The following is a 22,418-nucleotide window of genomic DNA, read 5'->3' as shown; positions in this document are numbered from 1 at the left end:
GGGGTTATAGCTCTTCTTATGAATACAGATGTAGTACCTGAAAGGATATAACTTGATTTAGGAGTTCTAATGAAGTCTAGTGGCTATTTTGTAGCATTGAGACTCACAGTAGTAGTGGAAGAAAAAATCACTTTAAATCTTAATGGAGGCAACAGAGCAATCAGGAACAGATTACGCCAGCAGACATACAGGAAACATTATTTTGATCCACATCTGTTTCAGTTGGGAGATGAAAGGATGCCTTTATTGTTTTCCTTCCATAAAACTGAAAAGAATCAGCTCTCCTCTCCTCTCCTCTCCTCTCCTCTCCTCTCCTCTCCTCTCCTCTCCTCTCCTCTCCTCTCCTCTCCTCTCATCACCATATCTCATCCATTCTCACCACCTTGCAGGTGCACGGGCGATGTATCTGCCACCACAACACTGAAGGCTTGTCCTGTGAAAGATGTAAAGATTTCTACAACGACGCTCCCTGGAGGCCAGCTGAAGGGACACACAATAATGCTTGCAAACGTAACTCAAACGTATTTTTTTTTCCTTTTTGATTACTGGGGGGTGGGTGCAGCACAGTCCCAGCACAATGCACTATGGGATGGTTTTTGGGATGGAACCTTTTCCATGCCTCATCTAGAAAAACAGGTGGATTCATGTGTCAGTCGGTGCTGTTGACCTAGAAGGTGAACTTTCACATTCTTATTTTTAATAAAGAGTTAAAAAAAAATAGAGGAAAAGCTGCTGATGCCATAAGATCATTTATTGCTTAACTTAGGGTCTTTCTTGCAAATGAAACAAGCATTTAGACAAGGCTGAATTATTTATTTCCACAATGATGAATAATGTAGGACATAAAAGAATAATAGATGAAAATCTGTATCAGGTATTTACCTAGATCTTTCTTCAGTGGAGGGGTGTTCCCCACTCTGTAACAGGCAGACACACCTGTATGGGTTCTTCTCAAAGTGTAGGTAGGGCCCAGTTCTGGCTTCTGTAAGTCTCTGCACTTCTGGTGCCTGTGGGGCATTTTATGAGGGGATGCTGTTGCTCCCTGCGGGAGGGAAATGGCAGGCTGAGAGCTTGTCTCCTTGAGGCATGATTGGAAGCACACACAGTTTCTCACAAGGTCTGGCAGCTACTATGCCAGCCTGAAACGGTGCCACTTTGTGTATTGCTAGCCCTGTGCAAGGTGCCTGGAGCCTGCTGCTGTGGTCCTTCTGACTTGGTTTTTACTTTAAGACATGAATAGGTGCCCAAGACGAGCCTTTGAAATGACTCAGAACTGCCTCCTGTGCAGACTGCTTACTTCTGAAGATGAGAGATTTAGCTTTCTTCACCTTTGGTCTTTCTCCCCCTTCTCTCCAACATTTTTCTACTGTCTTGTGTTTCAGGTTTGGTTTTTTTTTTTTTTTTTTTCCTCAATTAGTCCCCAGTCTTTGCATCATTATATTCCTGCTTTGCTGTCTATGTAAATCCAATAAGTATTGTTGATGGCAGCAAAACCAGAATTTGCAATATAAGCATCATTGTTTGCTTGCAGAATCTGGATGCTGCAGTTTGCTCCTTGTGGTAAAGTGTGAGGACTGGGAGGCTGTAATCTTGCTGGAACATAGAAATCATACGTATAACAAGTAAACATGTGGTAAAGGTAGACACAGTGGTGGCAAAACGCAGTAGGAATTGTGTTAATTATCCCCCATCCGTTTCTGTCTGCAGGCTGTAACTGCAATGGACACTCTGGCAGGTGCCACTTCGACATGGCCGTGTACCAGGCCAGCGGTGGGGTCAGCGGTGGAGTCTGTGAGGACTGCCAGCACAACACCACAGGACACCACTGTGACCAGTGCAAGCTCTTCTTTTACCAGGATCCACACAAAGCCATCTCGGACCCTCATGCATGCCTCCGTAAGCTTCCCTGTTTTAGCTTCTATTTGCTCTGAGCCCTATTGCATCCCCATACTTGTATGTGGCTGTAGAGGTGTTTCTGAACCTATAACTTCCAAACTACCTTACAAAATATCTGCTCTGCACAACACTGTCCTTGAAATAGCATTGTACAGGGGGCTGCATATTCCAGCTCACTGCTAAACTGAGTTTTCAATCCAGCAGGGATGTCGTCATAGAATTATAGAATCAAAGAATGGCTTGGGATGGAAAGGACCCTAAGAATCAACAAGTTCCAACCCCCCTGCCACAGGCAGGGCCAATCTCATCTTTTCTGAACAGCATCAATAGGGAACAGACTAGCAGTGGTGCTGTTGCTTTTGTGATAGTTGGGAATTACAGGAGTGAAATGTTGGGAGGAGGAATATCTTTTCTAGATATTTGTCATATATTTAAAAATAAGCTTTCAGGAATGCAAGCCCGTCTTTTGAAAGGTTAGTTCAGTATTATCACAGGATAAGAAAGATGCTTTGAGTATAATTTGTCATAATTGATTGGCATGGAAAGCTCTTAAGGAGCTAAGGGGAGATTACCCAGGGAAGCGTTGTGGTAGATGTTAGCAGTGTGGTGAGACACAGCCTGAGAAGAAAGTGAGATGTATCATGGTGGCAGTGGCCCCTGCTGATCCCATCCTTTCTAGCAAATTACTCAGACATGGCCAGTTTAGGCCATCCCTGGGGAGGGGGCTCCCTGGTGGTACCCCTCTGTACACTTCAGCTTTCACAAAAGCATCCCCAGAAGTACAGAGCCTTGCTTCTCCCCAGGTGGAGAACATCAGGAGTGGATGAGCAACATTCATTTTTGCCTAAGGAGAAGGGTAAAATTCTACCAAAGTGAAGACTGGAACTCTCCTCCAGAGAAAAAGTTGACCTTGGAAACCCTCTTGAAATATTTCTTAATAGTGATTGTACTTTAAATGTGAAGCTGCCAGCACAGCAGGTGTGGATGGACATCTCTAGCGTTCACAACAAAGCTGGACAACAGCTGCAGTTGTACAATTGCAGTTTCATGCCTATGTCTAAATATGCTTTCTTATGTCTCTTTGACTCTGCCTATAGCCTGCAGCTGTAACCCAGAGGGCACACTGCATCATGGTGCGTGTGAGAGCCACACAGACCCTGTGCTGGGAACGGTGGCAGGCCGATGCCTGTGCAAGGAGAATGTGGAGGGTGTCCGCTGTGACAAGTGCAAGGCCAACCACTTCAGGCTGAGAGGCAGCGACCCACTGGGCTGCCAGCGTATGTAAACTACCACTTGTGTTCTTCCCAAAGCATTTTTAAGAGATGGGAGTAGTTAGATGCACAGATGCACACAGTAACTCATGGATACTCTCTATGTTAGGAAATACCCAATTGGCTGCTATGATCTCATGGCAAGGGCAAGTTCTTGGTCTTCAGAAGACACTTTTGGCTCTTTCTGGGAAGCCACAGTCAGAACTATTGTTTTAAATGTGTTTAGATGCTGTTCACTGGGAGATAAATGTATTGCTTTTGAGGAAATAGGAGAAGGAAATACCACCCCAGTCTGCAGACTCCACTCACATTTTCGTTTCCACACTCAAAACATCACTGATGTAAGATGCACGTGGGCCAGAAACAAACCTTCTGAGGTCTGAAGGCACCTTCTGAGGTCTGAAGGCACCTTCTGACTGAGATGCCCGTTACACATTTTGCCTCCTCTGCCTGGTGCTTAAATTCCTTAGAGAGTATCTTGTGGCTCTTCTTGCTGCTAAACTCTCTGTAGATTAAGGGAGCTGCTGCCTGGCCGTGATAGCTTCCAGCCAGCTGTTCCTCAGAGCGAGGCTTGCTGATAGACACATCCCACCCCTGCTACCGTCACCAGGGCCAACTGAAGCAGCCACACATTTCTCTCCCCACAGCCTGCAACTGTGATGCTGCCGGCACTTTGCCTTTCTCCGTCTGTGACTCTACCACTGGGGAGTGCCTCTGCCAGCAGTTCACCACGGGCCGGCGCTGTGAGAAATGTGTTGTACGTGTCTGGACAGTTTTTGTTGTTCCTTTGTGTTCCTATGTTGTTCTAGAAGTCTCCTCTCCCATCTCCTGCCTTCCTGTGGGCTCTGGCATGGCATTTCATCAAAGGAGAAAATGGCATTGACTCTCTGTGTGTGACATCATTTCTTGTGTGATGAGGCTATTTAGGGAATATGAGGACCATCTGGTTTTTACCAAGGAAGTGTCTCCACCCTGGCATGGGACAGCTTCAGGGTTTGTCTCTTTGAGTTTGAAACTCAAAACTCTTGAAACACTGGGCTCACTTTGTGTTCATGGGCTAGGATTGTGCTCACCAATGAGGAAGGCAGTGAAGAGCTGAAAACGGTCTTTGTTCAGAGTCTGAAGATGTCCTTAGATTCAGTCACAACCTCTCCTTAGCAGTCTCTGGATAATGAAGAAATATGAATGGAAAAATGCCTTAGGCTGTGAAATACTGCCACTCTGTCCTGGTTATCTGTGGATTTAACTGCTCTCAGAATATTTGCAGTCAGTACTCTCACAAAAAACAGGAGCTCATAGTCTTTTTCCCTTCATCATGAAGAGAACAATCATTGCCAAAAAGGTAAACAATTAGATTTAGTCAAAATACAAGTGAATTTTACAGCTATGCTCTTCCATTTTGCATGGACACATTCATGGACACATTCGGTTCTTTCTTACTGCTTGTGAAAGTTAGTGCAATCAGTTTGCACCAGAAACAGCACTCATAGAAAGGAAGGGAAATGCGATGTTATCTTTGCTATTTCCAGAGCAACTGATTCGCACAGATGAATAATTACCTGGTTCTTCTCACAGGGTTTGAGCACCCATGCATTTTGGTATGAGGAGCAATTTCACATGGCCAAGCACAGGCAGGCATGCCAGGAGTGGACTAGAGCATCAGTCATCCAAAGGAATAAATTATATTGCCTTAAATACTTGTTATTAAGAAAAATCTTTCCCTTTCTTTTTACTCTAGGAGGGATACTGGGGTCTTGGCAAGAGCGTGTATGGCTGTTCTCCATGTGACTGTGACATTGGTGGATCCCAGGATAACTTGTAAGTTAATGTTCTTCAAGTTTCGTTTCGTTTTTAATTTTCACAAACTCTAGCATTAGATTTTCTAGCTAGGTTAGTAGAGTCTTAGCGCTCAGTGGGAAAAAAGACTATAGATGTAGTTTCATCATGCACAAAGAGTATAAAGTCATGTTGGGATCTTGGAGATCTAGCTTTGATTTTAAGGGGGATTTATCTTCTACCTTCAAAGCCAGTTTTAGATCAGCTAGAGTCAAGATTAGTTTAATACAAAATACAAGCTGCATAGTTTGAGAGAACCACTGGCCCTAATATCAGTAGAAATTACAAGGTTTAAGTGACATTTTTAACTTAGCCTCCTTTCCACGCTTCAAAAGCTAGACATATATATATATATATAAAATTATTTTTTCTTAACACTGATTCATTTTCAAAACATATTAATCAAGAAGCCAGTTTTGTTTCACATGGGCTTCCCCAGTACTCTGTTGAGCTGAAGTCTTACCTGTTAGATACATCCAATGCTGCAGAACAGATCCTCAGCTTCCTTGGCTTGTATTTGTCAGCAAGAAATCAAAGCTAGTCATCATCTGATGTGTGAAACAAGAGCATAAATATGTGAAAACTACCATATCACTCAAATCAAAGATCCTAGTGACCTCATGTCCTGTTTCTAAAAGTATATGGAATAGATGCTTAAGAATGGATGTGGTAATAGATATTAAAATGGGTACAAGAAATGGGTACAGAAATAAATGGCAACAAATGGTCAGAAAAGAAAAGGATCTGTGCTTCAGATTATAGAATGGATGGAGAAAGCCATGACATGTCACATCTCCTAAGTGATGAAACAGGACTAAATAAATGCAGAGTTGGACAGAGGTAACAGAGAGAGAGCAGGTGGTGGGAAGAAGTTTAATAGTGGAGACAGTCCCACAGTGGAAGAAACAAAATGGAGGTGAAACAAGGGTGGAGCTGAGCTGCTCTCATGCTGAGAGAACCCAGAAATGCTGCACTCACATCCTTCCTGTACCAACTCCTGCCCTAGGTGTTCACCAGAGGACGGTCAGTGCAAGTGCCTTCCCAACATCGTGGGCCGCCAGTGCAATGAGCCAGCCCCAGGCTACTTCTTTTTGCCCCTGGATTATTATATTTATGAAGCTGAGCATGCAACGCCCCTTTCTGGTTCTGCACCCTTGGTATGTAGTTGGCTGTTCAGGCATCATATGAAAAATAGATCCATAAGATGGTTGATGCAAAGCAAGTCCCTTGACCATCCTTGATTCTTCTTTGCTTCCCATGTCTTCTGTAACTGTGGCTATTACTACATGTTGTAGTGACCTACGAATCTATCCTTGGTGCTCCTCAGGTGTGGGTAGGTCTAGCATAAATTAGTGAAAATAATTTAACTATTTAAATTAAAGTGTTAGAGTTGCCAACTGCCCAAGGAGAAGCTATCACAAACTTTGATTCTTCTGGAAAGTTCCAACAAAGGAAGAACTAAATTGCTCTCTGCTCCATTGGACTCATTCCTGCTGCCTTACATAGAGAAACTGATTGTAGCCTGATTTCCTTAAGAATTTGGCATCCATCCATAATGTTTTTAGAACATTTATTTATTTATTCCTCAAAACTGGGGTAGATTTTCCCCCATGCACAGTACACGTCTCATCTTGCTGGAACGTGTCCCTTCCACTGCCTACATTTTACTAAAATTTCTTCTCCAGTGTTTTGTCCAGAAGCTACGGAGAAGTAATAATTAAAAAAACACATTTATTCACAGGTCACATCCACAAATATTTAGCTATAATCACAGACAGTATGCACTCTACTGTCCAATAATTAAATGAAAAACAGATGTCTGGGACACAGCTTAGAGAAGAAGTGCAACATAATAGTAAGAGAGCGAGGGAAAAGGGTTTCCAGCAGTTGCAGGGTCATGTTACGGGGTTTCACCCAGCAGAGAATAGAGCTTGTTTTAAAAATAGGGATTTCCTGTTAGCTGCTTATCAGCCCTTCAAAATTGCTGAGAAAATGCTGCGTCCTGTCTCATTACTTCTACTTCATAGGTAAAACCAACCACTCTCCCAAGGTGTGACGTCTACTTCCAGAAGCAAGGATATGAGTTCATGATTGAAAATGGAAAGATTGTGCTAAACAGGAGCAAAAAACGAAGTGTAAGAAAAGCTGGACTTGGGCAGGTAAATTAGTGCTTTGTTATTTATAAAGATTATACCAAATGCTAACTTCAATCTTGCAACAGAGGGAAAGGATATGTCTGTGCATGTGGAATTGACAGTCCTATACATTACAACCCAGACACAAGTGAAATCAATTATTTTAGCAGATAGTTAAGCTGGATATTTTATAATTCACACAGATAGGCTTGTTTTGCTATGTCCAGTGCCACTGTAGGGTCAGATTAAATTAATTGTTTAGAAAGGAATATCCCAAGGGAAGCTAAAATCCTTTTTTTTTTTTTTTTTTTTTTTGGTTTGCTTGCAAGACATCCACAACATTTAAGTGTACCTAAATGTTAACATGGTACCTACTGTGTTTAAATACTCTATTGTTGCAAGTCAGCTTAGTCATTGTACTTATTGACATTTATTTATTCAGCTTATAATGGAAAGCCTAGTCATGTACAAAATTAAGTTCAATCTGTTGGAGGTTTGCAATGTGAATGCCTAGAGGTATCAAATATACAGAGATGGATGGATTAACCTAATCCTTTTTGTCATTTTCCTCTGTCTGTGATGCTAAACTTCCCACATTTGGGAGAGTTCTTAGCATGCAAATCAAGAATGTTTCCAGAAACGGGACTGACTGCTGTCTGAGATAAGTAATTAAGGCAGCAAAAATAGTTCATTTCTTTTTTTCCAAATTTGCCTGTTTGTATCTTAGCTGTGACACTGACAGTGTCCACATGTCTTTGCAGGGCGCAGCTGAGCGAGGACAGGACCTGGCCCTGGAGGTGGTTTTCAGACAGCCCAGCACTGGCCGAGCTGTCACCTGGACGGGCCCTGGCTTTATCCGTGTCCCCAGTGGAGCTGGGCTGAGATTTGCCATTGACAACATCCCCCTGGCTATGGACTTCACTATCGCAATCCGTTATGAGCCTGAGGTATTGGTGATGGCTTGCATGTCTTGTGATGTTGTGACAGTTGCGTGGTCTATTTTGCCAACTGTGGGAGGTGGCAAGTCCTTCTACTCTTTAAAACTCTTTTAATTTAAAATGAAAACTGTTTGTTTTTTAATCTTTATCAACAGATAAACATGCACTCTATGGATTCCTTTAACCCTCTCCACTCGTATTTAGAAAAACACAAGTGTTTTCTTAGTATTAGCCAAGGTGTCATTGTCTGTAGCTCCCCATTTGCTACCCCTGCTTGGACTGGACTTCTGTTCACATATCGCACACCAGCAAAATGTATCTGCTTCAGATGGAAATCTTGTATTTTTAGCTGAGATTTTCTGGGGAGAACAATGGGAACACAGGCTGGAGAGGAGTGTGCTGATCTGTACATACACAGCAGATGTTTATCCAGGGTTTTTGCAGTCCTCCACCTTCCCAGTTGCTCCAGCTGGGCTCTATGATGTGTGAAAACCTTAGAATATTAGCCAAAATCTTATTTTGTGCCTGGACAAAATTTCTCAGTGATGAAGACATGTCTAGGGAGATCCATTAATCCAAATCTGGTTAAATCCAAGTCTGCATCTGTGTGTTCAAAGATGCACGCAAGTGTATTTTCCCTACGAGTATTTTTGCATGCCTTCTTCCTTCTCTTCCCAGCTCCCTGGGACAATCCCCCCACTCAAGATACTCCTGTCTACTGTATTCTATTATTTCCTGTCATTCTGAGGCAAACAAAATTCCCATTGACTAAAAGCACGAGAATAATTTTGCAGTGGGCTGATTTGATGTTGTTTTTTCCTTCTCAGGACTGGATGGAACAGCTGAATTTTAAAGACTTTCGTTGCAAAGTCATTTCTGTTTGTTGTTCCTTATTAGATGTGAGAGGAGGCGTATGGTGAGGGATATCTGTGGGACAATGCTGTGCTGAGAAAGGAAGCAGCTCCAATGGCTTTAACAGAGCTGTTTCCATCTGCACCAGCTGAGGTCCCATTTCCATTACTGCTGTTCAAACACCGTGCATTTTTCTCAAATAACATTATTTTTAGTACTAAAAGACAAAGGGAAAATCTGTTTTGTCACTGCTATGTGCAATCATCAGCTGGCTTTCAGAAACCATGACAAGGAGAAAGTGAGTTTTTCAGGTACAATCATAGAATCATAGAATCATTAAGGTTGGAAAAGACCTCTAAGGTCATGTAGTCCACCCATCAGCCCATCCCTACCATGCCCACTAACCATGTCCCTCAGTGCTGCACTGACCCTTTTCTTGAACACCTCCAGGGACTCCACCACCTCCCCGGGCAGCCTGTGCCAGTGCCTCACCACTCTTGCTGAGAAGTAATGTTTCCTAATAAAATTATGAAATGATCATAACTTGTGTCTTTTGTTCATAGACCTTAGAGGACTGGTTAGCGAGCGTTGCTGTCCAGCCCACTGGTGTTTCATCAAGTCAACACTGCAAAGCCAGCAGCTTTTCACAGGAACCTCATGTGTTTGCCCTCCCAGCTACAAAGAGGTCTGTCTATTTCTGTCTGTCTCTGTAGATTTTCTGTGTGCAAATCTCTCACTGAAGCATTGCAGTGCAATATATCTGTGGGAAAGTGGGGTTATTGCAAACACGTGTGGCATTTCCTGCTGCTGCTGCACAATAGCACCCTGCAGCCTGGAGGAGTGCAGGAAGAAGCAGGTGATCCCGTCCCAGCCTGGCAATGTTTTGCCACAATCAGGAAAGCAGCCCTAGGCTCTGCTGGGACTGATTTCTTTAGTGGAGGTCCAGCTAAAGCTATTTCAGTATAGGAAGGGAATACTGACCTAAAGACACAATACTAACCTATTTTCAAAACCAGTTTTTCGGTTTGCACCTATGTAAATAAGAGAGAGTAGATGGGAGGGGAGGGAGAGCTTGCAGCACCCCACAGCTCGCCCTGTCCTGCTCTGGGGAAAGCCCCTCTGTGCTGGCTGTGACAGTGCTGTGTCTCTGCTAACCAGGATTGCCCTGCTGCAGACCCCAGTCTGCCTGGAGCCAGGAACCCAGTACTCTGTGGATGCATATTTTTCTCAGCCCTCTGCCTCTGACCCAAAGGCTAAACCATTCATCTTGATTGACTCTGTGAGTAATGCTGTCCCAACTCCCAAGAGGTTGCATTTATACCACTTTGAAATGTTTATTGTTTGGTTGCTTTTTGTTCGTGCGTTTGTTCTGTTAAACAGACTCACACAAACATTTCAAAATCATTTATAATGTGTTTTATCAGAAATTCAGGGAAGTGTGCTTCTCTTTGCCTCCATTGGTATTGGCTTCCTATGTTTCTATATGGAGAGATAGAATTATATCATTCAACATTTTTATAGAGCAATACTGTAGCAGCTCATCAAGTCAGAAGTGTTGCATGTGTTAATAGGCAGTGTATGTACCTCTGTTGGCTGCTCATTCATTATGAGCATGCTCCACGTATGCCAACAAGATGCTGTGGTTAGGGACACCTTCTTCAGTTCCTCATTCACCTAGAGGTTTTGAAAATCCTCATAATACATATGAATCCAATTAGAAAAGCATGGATATATTTAGAGATGGGCCCTGACATTGGAAAAGTAAAATTAGTTCTGTATTTTCCTGGGAATTGTGTGCAGACATTGTCCAAGTTTCCAACAAGGCAGAAAGTGGGTGTTGGTTTTGGGTCCTTCTCTTGAGAAAAGTATTTAAATATTCATTCCTCTAATTATTTCCATATAACTGGACTTGGCAAAGGCTGGCCATACTTGGACATAGAGTCTGCAGCTGATTTTTTTTCCCTATCGCAGTAGTACAAGTAAACTTTTTGGCCGGATGCTGCTTTTGGAGTTGTAAACATGGCACCTCTTAGCAGCAGCAACATTTCTGACCTTGTATCTGAGGCCTTAATATAATCTGACTTCTTTGTACACAGTCTCTTTTATTGGAAGAACTTGCGGAATGTCTAGACCTTCAGAATAAATGTGAATTTAGATTTAGAAGTGCAGTGCTCCAGGCCTGTCCTTGCCATGCGCAGCACCGTCAGAGGATGTGGGAAATTCTGGTTTTCAGCATATCTAAGCAAAAATATTTTCCTTTCCTCTTAACGCCGAAGCTTGGACTTATTCCCAGAATCAACTCCATGGAGAACTTATGCAACAAAAAGGATTTAGATGACTACCAGAAGTATCACTGTGTCGAAATTGCATCGGAAGTTGGACCTCATGTGCTGCCTGAGGCGTGCGCCCGGCTGATAGCCAGCATGTCAGCCCGCCTTCACCACGGCGCTGTCGGTAAGGCCTGCATGCAGGCAGCTGCCTGGGTACTGCTGTTTTCCCTTCAGTTTGTTGGACATTTGGCTGACAGCTCTGAGGTGGTGTACATCAATGAAACCAATATGGGCATGCAGGATATACAACCCTAAGCATGCCGCAAACATCTTCATGTGGCTTGGCTATTGAAAAGCCAAGGCTGTTGAAGTCCACCTCATGATGGAGCAATCACAGAATCATAGAATCATAGAATGGCTTGGGTTGGAAGGGACCTCAAGTATCATCAAGCTCCAACCCCCCTGTTGCAGGCAGGGCCGCCAACCTCCATATCTAATACTAAACCAGGCTGCCCACTGCCCCATCTAACCTGGCCTTGAACACCTCCAGGGACAGGGCATTCACAACCTCTCTGGGCAGCCTGTTCCAGCACCTCACCACTCTCTCTGTGAAGAACTTCCCCCTGATATCCAACCTAAATCTTCCCTCCTTCAACTTAAAACCATTTCCCCTTGTCCTTCTGTTATCTACCCTTCCAAAGAGTTGGCTCCCCTCCTGTTCATAGGCTCCCTTTAGATACTGAAAGGCTGCAATTAGGTCACCCTGCAGCCTTCTCTTCTCCAGGCTGAATAAGCCCAGCTCCCTCAGCCTATCTTTGTAGGGGAGGTGTTCCAGCCCTCTGATCATCTTTGTGGCTCTCCTCTGTACCCCCTCCAACAGCTCTTTGTCTTTCTTGCTTTGGGGGCCCCAGACCTGGATGCTGTACTCCAGAGGGCATGAGTAGAGAGGGACGATCACCTCCTTGTCCCTGTTGGCCACTCTTCTTCTGATGGAGCCCTGGATACCCTTGGCCTTTCAAGCTGCAAGAGCACACAAGCAGTGCGTGTATGCTTTCTGAAGAGTGCTGCAACCACCTTCACCAAATGCCCAAAGCAGAAAGTTTGGTTAATTTTGGCTGGTAGAACATGACAGAGGATTTTAAGCCCCCTCCCCAGATGCTGCAGGCCAGCTGGATGCTTGTTAAGACTCCAGGCACAGCAGCATACAGGCTGATTTGCTGCAAGACGTTCAGCAAGAAAACCTCAGTGATATCCCAGAGTGAGGGCAGTAGCAGATGGGATTTGAAGCTTTGAGCAATGTCCAGAACCACTTAAGTTTGGGTTGCACTGACTCCCCTGTTAATCTGCTTCCCACAGTGATGGGATTCTCACTTTGGCTTTCCAGCTCTGGCATCTGAGTGTCCTGGACAAAAATTCCCTGTGAGTTAGCAGAGCAGCTTCATTCAGCAAGATAGTCAGAGGTGTCTAGAAAGCAGCAAATAGGGGTAGGCTAAGTCATAGAATTGTTTGAGTTGGAAGAGACTTTTAAAGGTCATCTAGTCCAACTCCCCTGCAACAGGGACACCTACAGCCAGATCGAGTGCTCAAAGCTTTGTCTAGCCTGACCTTGAACATCTCCAAGGACAGGGCTTCCACCACATCTCAGAGCAACCAGTGCCAGTGCCTCAGTACCCTTATTGTGAAAAACTTCATCCTTCTATCCAGTCTAAAAGCGTTGCTTGCTCATCATGTCCAGTGCCACAGCAGGATGCAAGTTTATATCAAATACTTCTAGAATTCAGGTTATCTCTACGTAGATCTACATTTCTCTACACCTCTTTCTGGCCTGTCCCAAATATAGACTGAGGCAGTGCCTTGAGCATGGTGTTCCAACACCAAGACTTGTGCTGGTGATGCATTATTGCTGTAGCATCGAATAACCCAAGCCATGGCTGTTGGTGGTTAGTGAACCTCTGATGAGTGGTAGTCATAATCTTCCCTTCAAGTGCAAAACCTGCAAGATTTTTACAACTACCACACTTTTGGTTTTTAACCAAACCTGACTTGATTTTCTTTCCTCTTGGCAGCATGCAAGTGCAATCCTCAGGGCTCGCTGAACGCCAGCTGCAGCAGACTGGGCGGTCAGTGCCATTGCAAAGCCAATGTAGTGGGGCGCTGCTGTGACACTTGCTCTGCAGGCAGCTACGGCTTCGGCTTCCATGGCTGCTACCGTGAGTACTCAGCACCCAGTATTGACACCACAACCTTCACCCGTACCACCACCAGTACTAGTATCTGATTTGGCTTTCTGTGCATGCCCCAATTCTGTAGGGCTTTCAAGCCACTATTGTTCAAAGAATCATAATCATAAAGGTTGGAAAGGACCTCTAAGATCATCTAGTCCAAACGTCAGTCCAACCCCACCATGCCCACTAACCCATGTCCCTCAGTGCCACATATCCACATTTCTTGAACTCCTCCAGAGACAGTGACTCCACCACCTTCCTGGGCAGCCTGTGCCAGTGCATCATCACTTTTTCAGAGAAGGAATTGTTCCTAATATCCAACCTGAACCTCCCCTGGCACAACTTAAGGCCATTCCCTCTCGTCCTATTGCTGTTACCTGGGAGCACAGGCAGACCCCCACCTCACCACAAGCTCCTTTCAGGCAACTGTAAAGAGTGATAAGGTCTCCCCTGAGCCTTCTCTTCTCCAGTCTGAACCATCCCAGTCTCTGACCTCTCACAGCTTTGGTGCCCTTCTCTGGACACACTCCAGGGTCTCAGTGTCTTGTGGTGAGGGGCCCACAACTGCACACAGCACTCAAGGTACAGCCTCACCAGCACTGATTACAGAGGGACAATCACCTCCCTGCTCCTGCTGGCTGCACTATTTCTGATACAAGCCAGGATGCTTTTGGCCTTCTTGGCTACCTGGGCACACTACTGGCTGAAGTTCAGCCAACTGTGAATTAACCTCCACAGATCCTTTTCCTCATGAAGCAATACAAAAACAATTTCCATATTTAACAACTTTGCCATCCCCCACTGTTTGCCCTACCTTCAAGCAGGCCTGGTGGTGGCTGGGTGATGGGGTGTGTACAGCTTTGCTTTTGGTGTTTTCCAGCATGTGAGTGCCACCCGCAGGGCTCAGTGAGCTCACTATGTGACCAAGTGACAGGGCAGTGTGCCTGCCTCCGGGATGTTGATGGCCGGCGCTGCAGCCAATGCCTGCCCGGGTATTTTGGGTTTCCCCACTGCCGCCCTTGCGCATGTCATGGCTTTGCAGAGCTTTGCCACCCAGTGACCGGCGAGTGCCTGAACTGCAGCAGGTTTACAGCTGGAAGCCACTGTGAAAGGTGAGGGGATGGGCAGCACTGCGCAGCTCACATGAAAACCCACTCTCTGAAATACATGCTTTGCTGGGTCCTCACCTACATTCCACCAGTGCATCAATGACCTTAGCTGAAATCATAGCTAAAACCAGAGTTAAATTGGGTCTCACCCCTAAATGGCAAGTATCCATTTTTGGGTAAATGTAAGGGGGAAGGTTCGTCCTCTGGGATGGGCAGAGGCACAGTACACACACAGCACTGCAGTGGGCTCCCCATAAGATGGCATTTGAGATATGGGTGCTCTGTGTGATGTGTTCCAGGGCCTGTACAAGGTACTGGACCTGCAACACCAGGTCTGCTCTGGCTTTTAAATTGCCAAGGGGCTTAACTAGAGCTGAATATTCATTTAAACAGCTGCAGTTATCTCCAAGGAGCTTAAATAAATGTGCCCTGTTTGCTGATTCATATCATTTCTGTATGACCAGTGAATGACTTTTCCCATGTGTTTCCATCCCCACTCCAAACAATGCTCCTTTTTAATTCTATGCTCTGGTAGAGGTACAGAGTTCAGTGTGGACATCTGAACTGAATTCATTGGCTGGTTAGTTCAGTTAGGCTAGATTGTGCTGTGCCATTGCCTTTTAAGAGGATTTCCCAGTGAAAACCATTGAGCTGTTCTTGCAGTGCATTTGGACAATATGACCTTAAGCTATTGTGCATGTAGGTAGCAAGTGGATTAAAATTGGGAGACTGAAACACTTGCTGCCCTGTGCCTCCACAGGAGATCCACACCCCAGGATGAGGATAATCAGATAGCCAAGACCTTTAGCCTGGCTTGTATAAATATACAGAATTGTGTTCTCATTTGCTATAGTAAAGCAGATTAAAGGCCAATGATGCTTCAGAAGCCTCTGTGTTGCCTGTCTGTCTGGACAGACTGCAGCCTCAAAGGAGCCATCAGTCACCCCAGGTTTGCAGAACATGGCAGACAGAGCATGGATGATTTTATATATATATTTGATTATGTATATATATATTTGACTGCTTTGACAGGTGCATCGATGGCTATTATGGAAACCCTTCCAACAGAGAACCCTGCCGCCCATGCATGTGCCCAGGAGTACCTACAAGCAAGAGGTTTTTCGCACATTCCTGTTACCAGGACTCCCAGACTTCACAAATAGTCTGCAATTGTCTTGAGGGATATTCAGGTAAGGAGCAAAATAAAGACATGTTTTGACATCATGCCCAAAGTGGCTATGTCACTGTTGAAGTGGCCACAGCTGTTTTTGCAGCAGACTGATGCCTTGCTTCCAAAGATCCCACTGACTTACCTTGAATTTCCACAGGGAAAATTTGAAGCATTTTCTCCCCGTTTGTTATGAACATCTCCTGCAATTTTTTAAGCCAGGTTCCTTTATAAGTCAAGAGCAGCTTTGCCTGAGGAAATCCTGCCAGGCCAAAATGATTCTTGTTGGTACTTTCCCAGGGGACTGCTATCCTCACAGACCTCTGATATCCTCAGTTCTGAACGTTCTTCCTCTTCCTTCATCCTGGTGAGGCTCTTGGTCACTCCTGTGGCACCAGACTCACCCTTCTGGAGAATGGGGAAGGCTCTGGACCTGGGGACAGTGATGAAGGAGAAATTCCCAGTGTGACAATGTCCCAGTGACACCAACTTGCCCCTTGCAGTGAGGAAGGTGCATTTCCATCAGATTGCAGTATGAGAGAGATAATTTTAACTGATCATAGGATTATTAAAGATCTCAAACAAGTGGGTATTTCCCATTGGAACTGTGCATTTGAATAGACAGTCTGAGCCTTTTACTAGTATTATTAGAAACTGCACGATCCACTTGAATTCTCATTAGGCAGCACATGTTTGTACCTTCCTGTCTGACAGGCAACCGGTGTGATGAATGTCCTAGCGGGTTCTACAAAATCCCAGGAAGCCCAGGGGAGGAATGTGCACCATGTCCCTGCAACAGCAACATTGATGTGACAGACCCGGAGTCCTGTAACAGGGTCACCGGGGAATGCGTCAAGTGTTTGCACAACACCCATGGAGCAAACTGCCAGTTCTGCAAACCCGGGTATTTTGGCTCAGCCCTCAATCAAGACTGTCGAAGTAAGTGGGCAACAGCACTGCAACTGCATATTGCCAGCAAGAGAAGTTATAAAGAAATTAGGCTTATGGGGAGAGGTTAGTCCTTAGGGGGACAAAAGAACGAAAGTAGACCAAATATGCAAGTACTGAAGAAATTCCTTCCCAGTGCTAGAAATAACTGTTAATATGGCATCTATTAAGTTCTGTGTTTTTCATACAGGTCTACCTAAATCTTATACTGAATATCAACCCTAGGAAATGCTCATCTGAACTGAAAGCACTATTCTGTGTTGAAAAATAAATGTGCATTCATCCCAGTCAGGAAGAAATTAAAATTAAAGGAATCAAAGATAATTGTTTATCCATGTTGGAGGCTGATGCCAGCTAAGCAATGCTCAGTTAACCAGCTGATCCCCTGCTGAGCTCCCCGCCTTACCAGTTGTTGTAATGATAAGGCTAGAAAGAGGCTGCTCAGCCGATTTAATAGTCCTCATGAGAGCACTGCTGGTAACAGCATTTTGAGCAGGAAGGAAGGAGTACAAGTTATGCAGAGCATAAGTTTCCCCTCAGAGTTTATCAAAAGTCGTTTTCACAAATGTTAATTTGTGCAGGCCAGAAAACATAACTATTTTCAAGAAGTCCTTTTTTTCTGGGAATCTCTGAAATACAGTTCAAGCCCACACCTCATTCATCTTTGGAAGATGTCAGCTAGAAATAATTTAGCAAGAACTTTTGTCTGCTCGCAAGGAAGGCTTCTTATCTTACTTGGCTTACCCTTTACTGGGGTTTCCCACACTGCATACTGTCTACTGTAAATCAGCATTTCCTTATCCAACATATTTAGCCTTTCATGCTAATAAGATTCAAAATTCACTACAACTTCAGTTTTTTTGATGCCTGTATTAAAAGTAGTAAAAGCTCTCAGTAAGTTTGTTCAAAGCTGTAGGCAAACCACAGTAGAAAGAGGAGGACTTGGGAATAGTCCCAAGTGGATAAAACATAGGATATAAGCCAACATTGTGTGTTTGCAGCCTGGAAAGCCAATCGTATCCTGAGCTGCATCAAAAGAAGTGCAGCTAGTAGGTTGAGGGAGGTGATTATTTCCCTCTACTCCACTCTCATGAGGCCCCACCTGCAGTACTGTGTCGAGGCCTGGGACCCCCAGCACAAGAAGGATGCAGTGCTGTTGGATTGGGTCCAGAGGAGGCCACTAAGGATTCTCAGAGGGCTGCAGCACCCCTCCTATGAAGACAGGCTGAGGGAGCTGGGCTTGTTCATCCTGAAGAAGAGAAGGTTCTGAGGAGACCTTACTGGAGTTTTCCAGTGCTTAAAAGGTGCTTATAAGAAAGATGGAGAAAGACTTTTTACCTGAGCCTGTAGTAACAGGACAAGGGGCAATGGTTTTAAACCGAAAAATGGCAAATTTAGATAAGATATAAAGAAGAAAAAATTCACAGCGAGGATGGTGAGATACTACAACAAGTTGCCCAAAGCTGTGGATCCTTGGAAGTGTTAAAGGCCATATTGGATGGGGCTTTCAGCAGCCTGATCTATTGGAAGGTGCTCCTGCCATTAGCAAGGGATTGGACTAGGTGGTCACTGAAGATCCCTTCCAACCCAAACCATTCTGTAAGCCTACAGCCTGTGCTTCCTGTACAGTTCTTCCAGTACAGCTCTTTGTATCACCGTCTGCTGTAGCAGTTGTCCTTCTCTTTTCAGTCTGCAAGTGCAATCCTGCAGGTGTCCTCCCTGCCACATGCCCTGGGGGGGATGCAACCTGCCTGTGTGACCCGGCCACCGGAGCTTGCCTGTGTCAGCCCAATGTGGTTGGTACAACATGTGACCAGTGTGCACCGGGCTACTGGGACCTGGCTGGTGGAAAAGGATGTCAGCTCTGTGACTGTGACCTGAAAAACACCCAAAGTAACCAGTGTGACCAGGCAAGGAAATTACTCTGCTCTCTGGGAACCGGGAGGGTAATGTTTTGGCATGACACTGTTTGGACCTTCTCATATGGGAATGGATATTTGTCATGCTCCCCAGAAACAACAAGTCTTTGGAAATTTGCAGTTGGTGCAGTCTTTGAGCCATTATATCAAATGCGCTGTTCTGATACTTTACTTGTAAGCAATTACTCTTTGCCTGTGTGTTTCCTTTTAAAGTGGGTCATAGAAATGCATGAGAAAGTGACGCAAGGTAAGCGCCCCGTAAGCATACATACAGGGAAGGAGGAAATCCAGGCTTGAACCTAAGAGTCTTGCATGTGTTTGGTTTTTTAGGGTTTCTTTTCACAAGGAGCAGTGGCCATGACATCAGTCATGCATCATCGATCAGGCTACTACTGTATCTTTTCTCGTTTTTAATTCTTGGGCACCTTCTAGAGCGAGAAGGCAGAAAAAATAAAACAGTGCTTCAGAATAGAGTGCTAAAACTGTGGTCCATGCAGACAACAGCCATTTTGCTATTGACTTCATAGCACCAGGACCTTACACCGAGCTCTTGCTGACGTGCTTTCACATTTTCCTTTCAATATGCTTTCTGTTTGTCCTGGTTTACTTAGAGGAGCTATTATTTTTTCTACGAAATGTAGCCTTTCACATAGAAGAACTACTACTGCTTTTCTGAGTTGTTATCAGAGCTGTAATTCCCTGCAGTTTAATTTCAGCACTGAATTCCAAAAAAAATTTTTTTAGAGCAATGTGCATAATGTACCCTGGAGGTTTTCCATTGCAGCATATATATCATGTAGTTAAGAGTTGAAATGTTAAGATGAGGACTTTGTTCCAGCAAAAATAAGCCATTAATCTTTCCCACAAAAGAAGAAAAAAAATCCTCTCTCCGATAATAGTCAGAGGATGAGTTCTCAAAGATCAGACTGGACCATACGAAACCTCTCATATTAGTAAAGAAAAGCCAGCTCTCAAAGTCAATTTTTTTAACAGCCTTCAGTAGGAAGATGGTAAAGGAAGTTTATCATGTTAAACTGTGTTCAAACAATGTGCAGAAGCAGTGTCACTATGGCCCCCGTGCAGCTGTATGATAAAAGTCACAGAGCACAAAAGAAACCCAGTAAATAATGTATATTCAGTCATACTACATGGGCAGTTGTTAAATCTTGAACTGTTTCCAGCTTACAGGCCAGTGTCAGTGTAAGGTAGGCTACGGTGGGAAACGCTGTGATGAATGTGAGGAAAACTACTTCGGCAATCCCCAGAAGCACTGCATTTGTAAGTACTGTAATTGGGTTAGAAACTGCCTCAAAATAAATGCTTGGCCTTTATTCATAGAGGAAACAGAACTTTTATCCAGAGAAACAGATACATTTGAGTGCATGAAATGATTCAGTTGTTTATATTGTTTGTCGGTGGTGTTCCTTCTGCAGTTTTGGTGGAACCGTGGAGTCAAGAGCTGAAGAAGAGCCATTAGACAGGCCATCCCCTTCACTCTGACTTGAACACTGGCTTCATTCTCTGATACTTAGAAATGGGCTGTGCTAGCTGAAGGCTGCAGAATGAGTATGTAGTTCAGCTCTCAGCACACAGCTCCCCAGCCCAGGGAGCACTGGGATGAGGTATCAGAAGGGATTTATCTCACCTGACATTAGCTGTTCCAAAGTCTAGTCTGACCTAGTCTGAGCTCCTCTGATCAGTGGTGAATTTTCCAGGCAGTGCAGGTAGATAAGTGGCTCCAAAGAGTATTTTCTGTCCAGCTTTTGCTGTTCTGATCGGGTATTAGGAAAGTATTCTTCATTATGAGAGTGAAACAAGCTCCCCAGGGCAGTGACCATAGCCCCAAGCTGCCAGAGTTCAAGGAGTGTTTGGACAATGCTCTTAGACATAGGGTTTGAATTTTAGGTGGTGCTGTGTTGGATTTGATGAACCTTGTGAGTCCCTTCCAACCTGGAATATAGTATGATTCTATGAGTACCGATTTAGGTGCACCTGCTTCTCTTCATTGCCAGTGAAGGAGCCTAGATGACTGGCACACAATACATGGTGGCCTCTGGGTGGCTGACGTTAGCTAGCATCTGTTCTTAGCTTCACTGTAAAAGTACAGGGAAGCAATGCTAGAAGAGCAGAGTTGGGCACAGTGGGGGAACACTCCAACTTGTTCCAAGTAGAAAGTTCTAGTAGAAACCCATCAAGAAAAATAAACCCCATACGTCAGGGTCCCGCCCAGCAAGGTAATGTTGTCCCTTTGCAGATCCCACCAAGCAGGCTCAAAGAGCAGCAAAGAAAACCAGTTTCTGTTTATTGTGTTAAAATACATGGTTGTGCCTTCTGTATGCCTTCCTCCTGCAGAAAAGGAACAATTGCATGTAACTTGCTGTCCCTTTATTGCAGCATGCAACTGTAACCCAGAGGGAACCAGCTGGCCCCAGTGTGACAAAGCTACTGGTGTGTGTAACTGCCGTGCTGGCGTCACTGGGCGGTTCTGCGACCAGTGTGGCCGTGGCTTCGAGAAAGACTTTCCCTCTTGCCGTCAGTGCCACCTTTGTTTTGATGAGTGGGACACTGAAATTACTGCCCTCGCCCAGACTGTTCAAGGGTTAATGAGGTTTGCTGCAAGCCTAGAAGATAAAGGAGGACAGATGCCCAGCTGTGACATGCGATTCAAAGCCTTTGAAGATGCCATTTCTGAAATTGAAAGAATTTTGAAACGTCCTGTTTTTTCATGGGAGGCACTCTCAAGCATCAAGGATTTTCATGGCTATGTTCAGTAAGGGCTCCGCTGCCCCGCTAAAATCCCTTGGCTGACAAAGCAGTCTTCCCCCAGGCTTCACCAGCCATGTCCTACTCTTCAAATCCCTCTTCTGATCAGAACAAAATGCTGGAGCGCTAACCTTTTGCTTTCAGTAGATCCATGAACAAAATAACCTATATAGATAGATAGAAATATATATGTATGTGTACCTGTTTATTGAAGGGAGATTGGACTAGGTGCCCTTTAAAGGCCCCTTCCAACTCTAACGATCCTATGATTCTGTTCTATGATTATTTCACACACTGCCCCCCCTAAGGCATATAAGTAAATGTTGGAATTTTCCTGTTCCTAATGGTTTCCTAAGTAAGCCATTACAAGCAAATGTTTCTGCTCGTTTCGAAATTTATCTCTTGTCCTCTAAAATAGTGCGTACCTCATTTCTGGTTTAAGAGCAATTCAGTCTGACTTCTGCATAACTGTCACTTCCCTTGTAGACAACAAATTACACAAATGAGTCCAATTCGTAGCATGCGGTATGAATTTCCTGACCTCACTGCGAGCATTGAAGACATTGGTGAAGAAGCTGATCGTGTCTATGAACTTCTACAACAGAAATTAGATCTGCATCGCACTATTCATTACTTGAGCCTCAAAGGTAAGGCAGCAGTACTGAAATAGGTGAACGTATGCTATGAAATTTCACAGTGTTTTTCTTACCATTGAGCCATACAACGTTTCAAAGATCCTTAGATTTTAGTTCCATGTGGTACTACAAAAATCCAAATACTATGAACTTTATTATAGTAACTTCCCAAACTCCCTTTTGTTTTAAAATGCTCTGATTTCTAGCATCCAAAATTTTAGATGCAGGTATATGCATGATCATATCAATCAAAGATCTCAAGAGCACTGATGTTTGCATCGGGATTTAAAGGCCACCCAGTTTCACTTCATAGACTCTCAGATCATACAGTAGAAGAGCAAAGGATATTTTCTTTGTTTCTGACTCCCATTGCTCTTAGCAATACTTAAAAAATGTTGTGCAGCAATGGTTTGTTTAATTAAAGCAGAGAGTCATAGAACAACTTCTCAGTGT

General features: G+C 44.3%; 1 protein-coding gene and 1 long non-coding RNA gene across 7 annotated transcripts in view; one reads left to right on the top strand and one right to left on the bottom strand.

The window, feature by feature from the left end:
• Positions 1 to 22,418, top strand: part of LAMB4 (laminin subunit beta 4) — a 53,830-nt gene that overhangs the window by 19,738 nt on the left and 11,674 nt on the right. For 5 of the 6 annotated variants that reach the window (XM_040659207.2, XM_040659127.2, XM_040659047.2 and 2 more), the window contains 19 exons: positions 390 to 510; positions 1,708 to 1,896; positions 2,994 to 3,173; positions 3,815 to 3,924; positions 4,906 to 4,985; positions 6,010 to 6,160; positions 7,031 to 7,162; positions 7,900 to 8,085; positions 9,492 to 9,613; positions 10,087 to 10,207; positions 11,205 to 11,382; positions 13,265 to 13,408; positions 14,304 to 14,535; positions 15,565 to 15,722; positions 16,415 to 16,639; positions 18,338 to 18,558; positions 19,749 to 19,845; positions 20,962 to 21,337; positions 21,817 to 21,977. In XM_040659207.2, the coding sequence (XP_040515141.1) occupies positions 390 to 510; positions 1,708 to 1,896; positions 2,994 to 3,173; positions 3,815 to 3,924; positions 4,906 to 4,985; positions 6,010 to 6,160; positions 7,031 to 7,162; positions 7,900 to 8,085; positions 9,492 to 9,613; positions 10,087 to 10,207; positions 11,205 to 11,382; positions 13,265 to 13,408; positions 14,304 to 14,535; positions 15,565 to 15,722; positions 16,415 to 16,639; positions 18,338 to 18,558; positions 19,749 to 19,845; positions 20,962 to 21,337; positions 21,817 to 21,977 (3,184 nt within the window). The remainder of the gene's footprint in view (positions 1 to 389; positions 511 to 1,707; positions 1,897 to 2,993; positions 3,174 to 3,814; positions 3,925 to 4,905; positions 4,986 to 6,009; positions 6,161 to 7,030; positions 7,163 to 7,899; positions 8,086 to 9,491; positions 9,614 to 10,086; positions 10,208 to 11,204; positions 11,383 to 13,264; positions 13,409 to 14,303; positions 14,536 to 15,564; positions 15,723 to 16,414; positions 16,640 to 18,337; positions 18,559 to 19,748; positions 19,846 to 20,961; positions 21,338 to 21,816; positions 21,978 to 22,418) is intronic. The other variant, NM_001199313.2, reaches the window with a different exon arrangement.
• LOC112533030 overlaps positions 2,445 to 22,418 on the bottom strand; it is a 34,374-nt gene continuing 14,400 nt past the window's right edge. Inside the window, exons 3-5 of the long non-coding RNA XR_005843444.2 lie at positions 15,846 to 16,133; positions 5,467 to 5,551; positions 2,445 to 4,331 (exon numbers count right to left, since the gene is read on the bottom strand). This is a non-coding gene — a long non-coding RNA (uncharacterized LOC112533030). The remainder of the gene's footprint in view (positions 4,332 to 5,466; positions 5,552 to 15,845; positions 16,134 to 22,418) is intronic.

This window comes from Gallus gallus, chromosome 1 (genome assembly GCF_016699485.2).
Source record: "Gallus gallus isolate bGalGal1 chromosome 1, bGalGal1.mat.broiler.GRCg7b, whole genome shotgun sequence".
Taxonomy (NCBI): domain Eukaryota; kingdom Metazoa; phylum Chordata; class Aves; order Galliformes; family Phasianidae; genus Gallus; species Gallus gallus.
The sequence above is the reverse complement of the archived record's forward strand: the minus strand, read 5'-3'. Positions and strand labels throughout refer to the sequence as shown.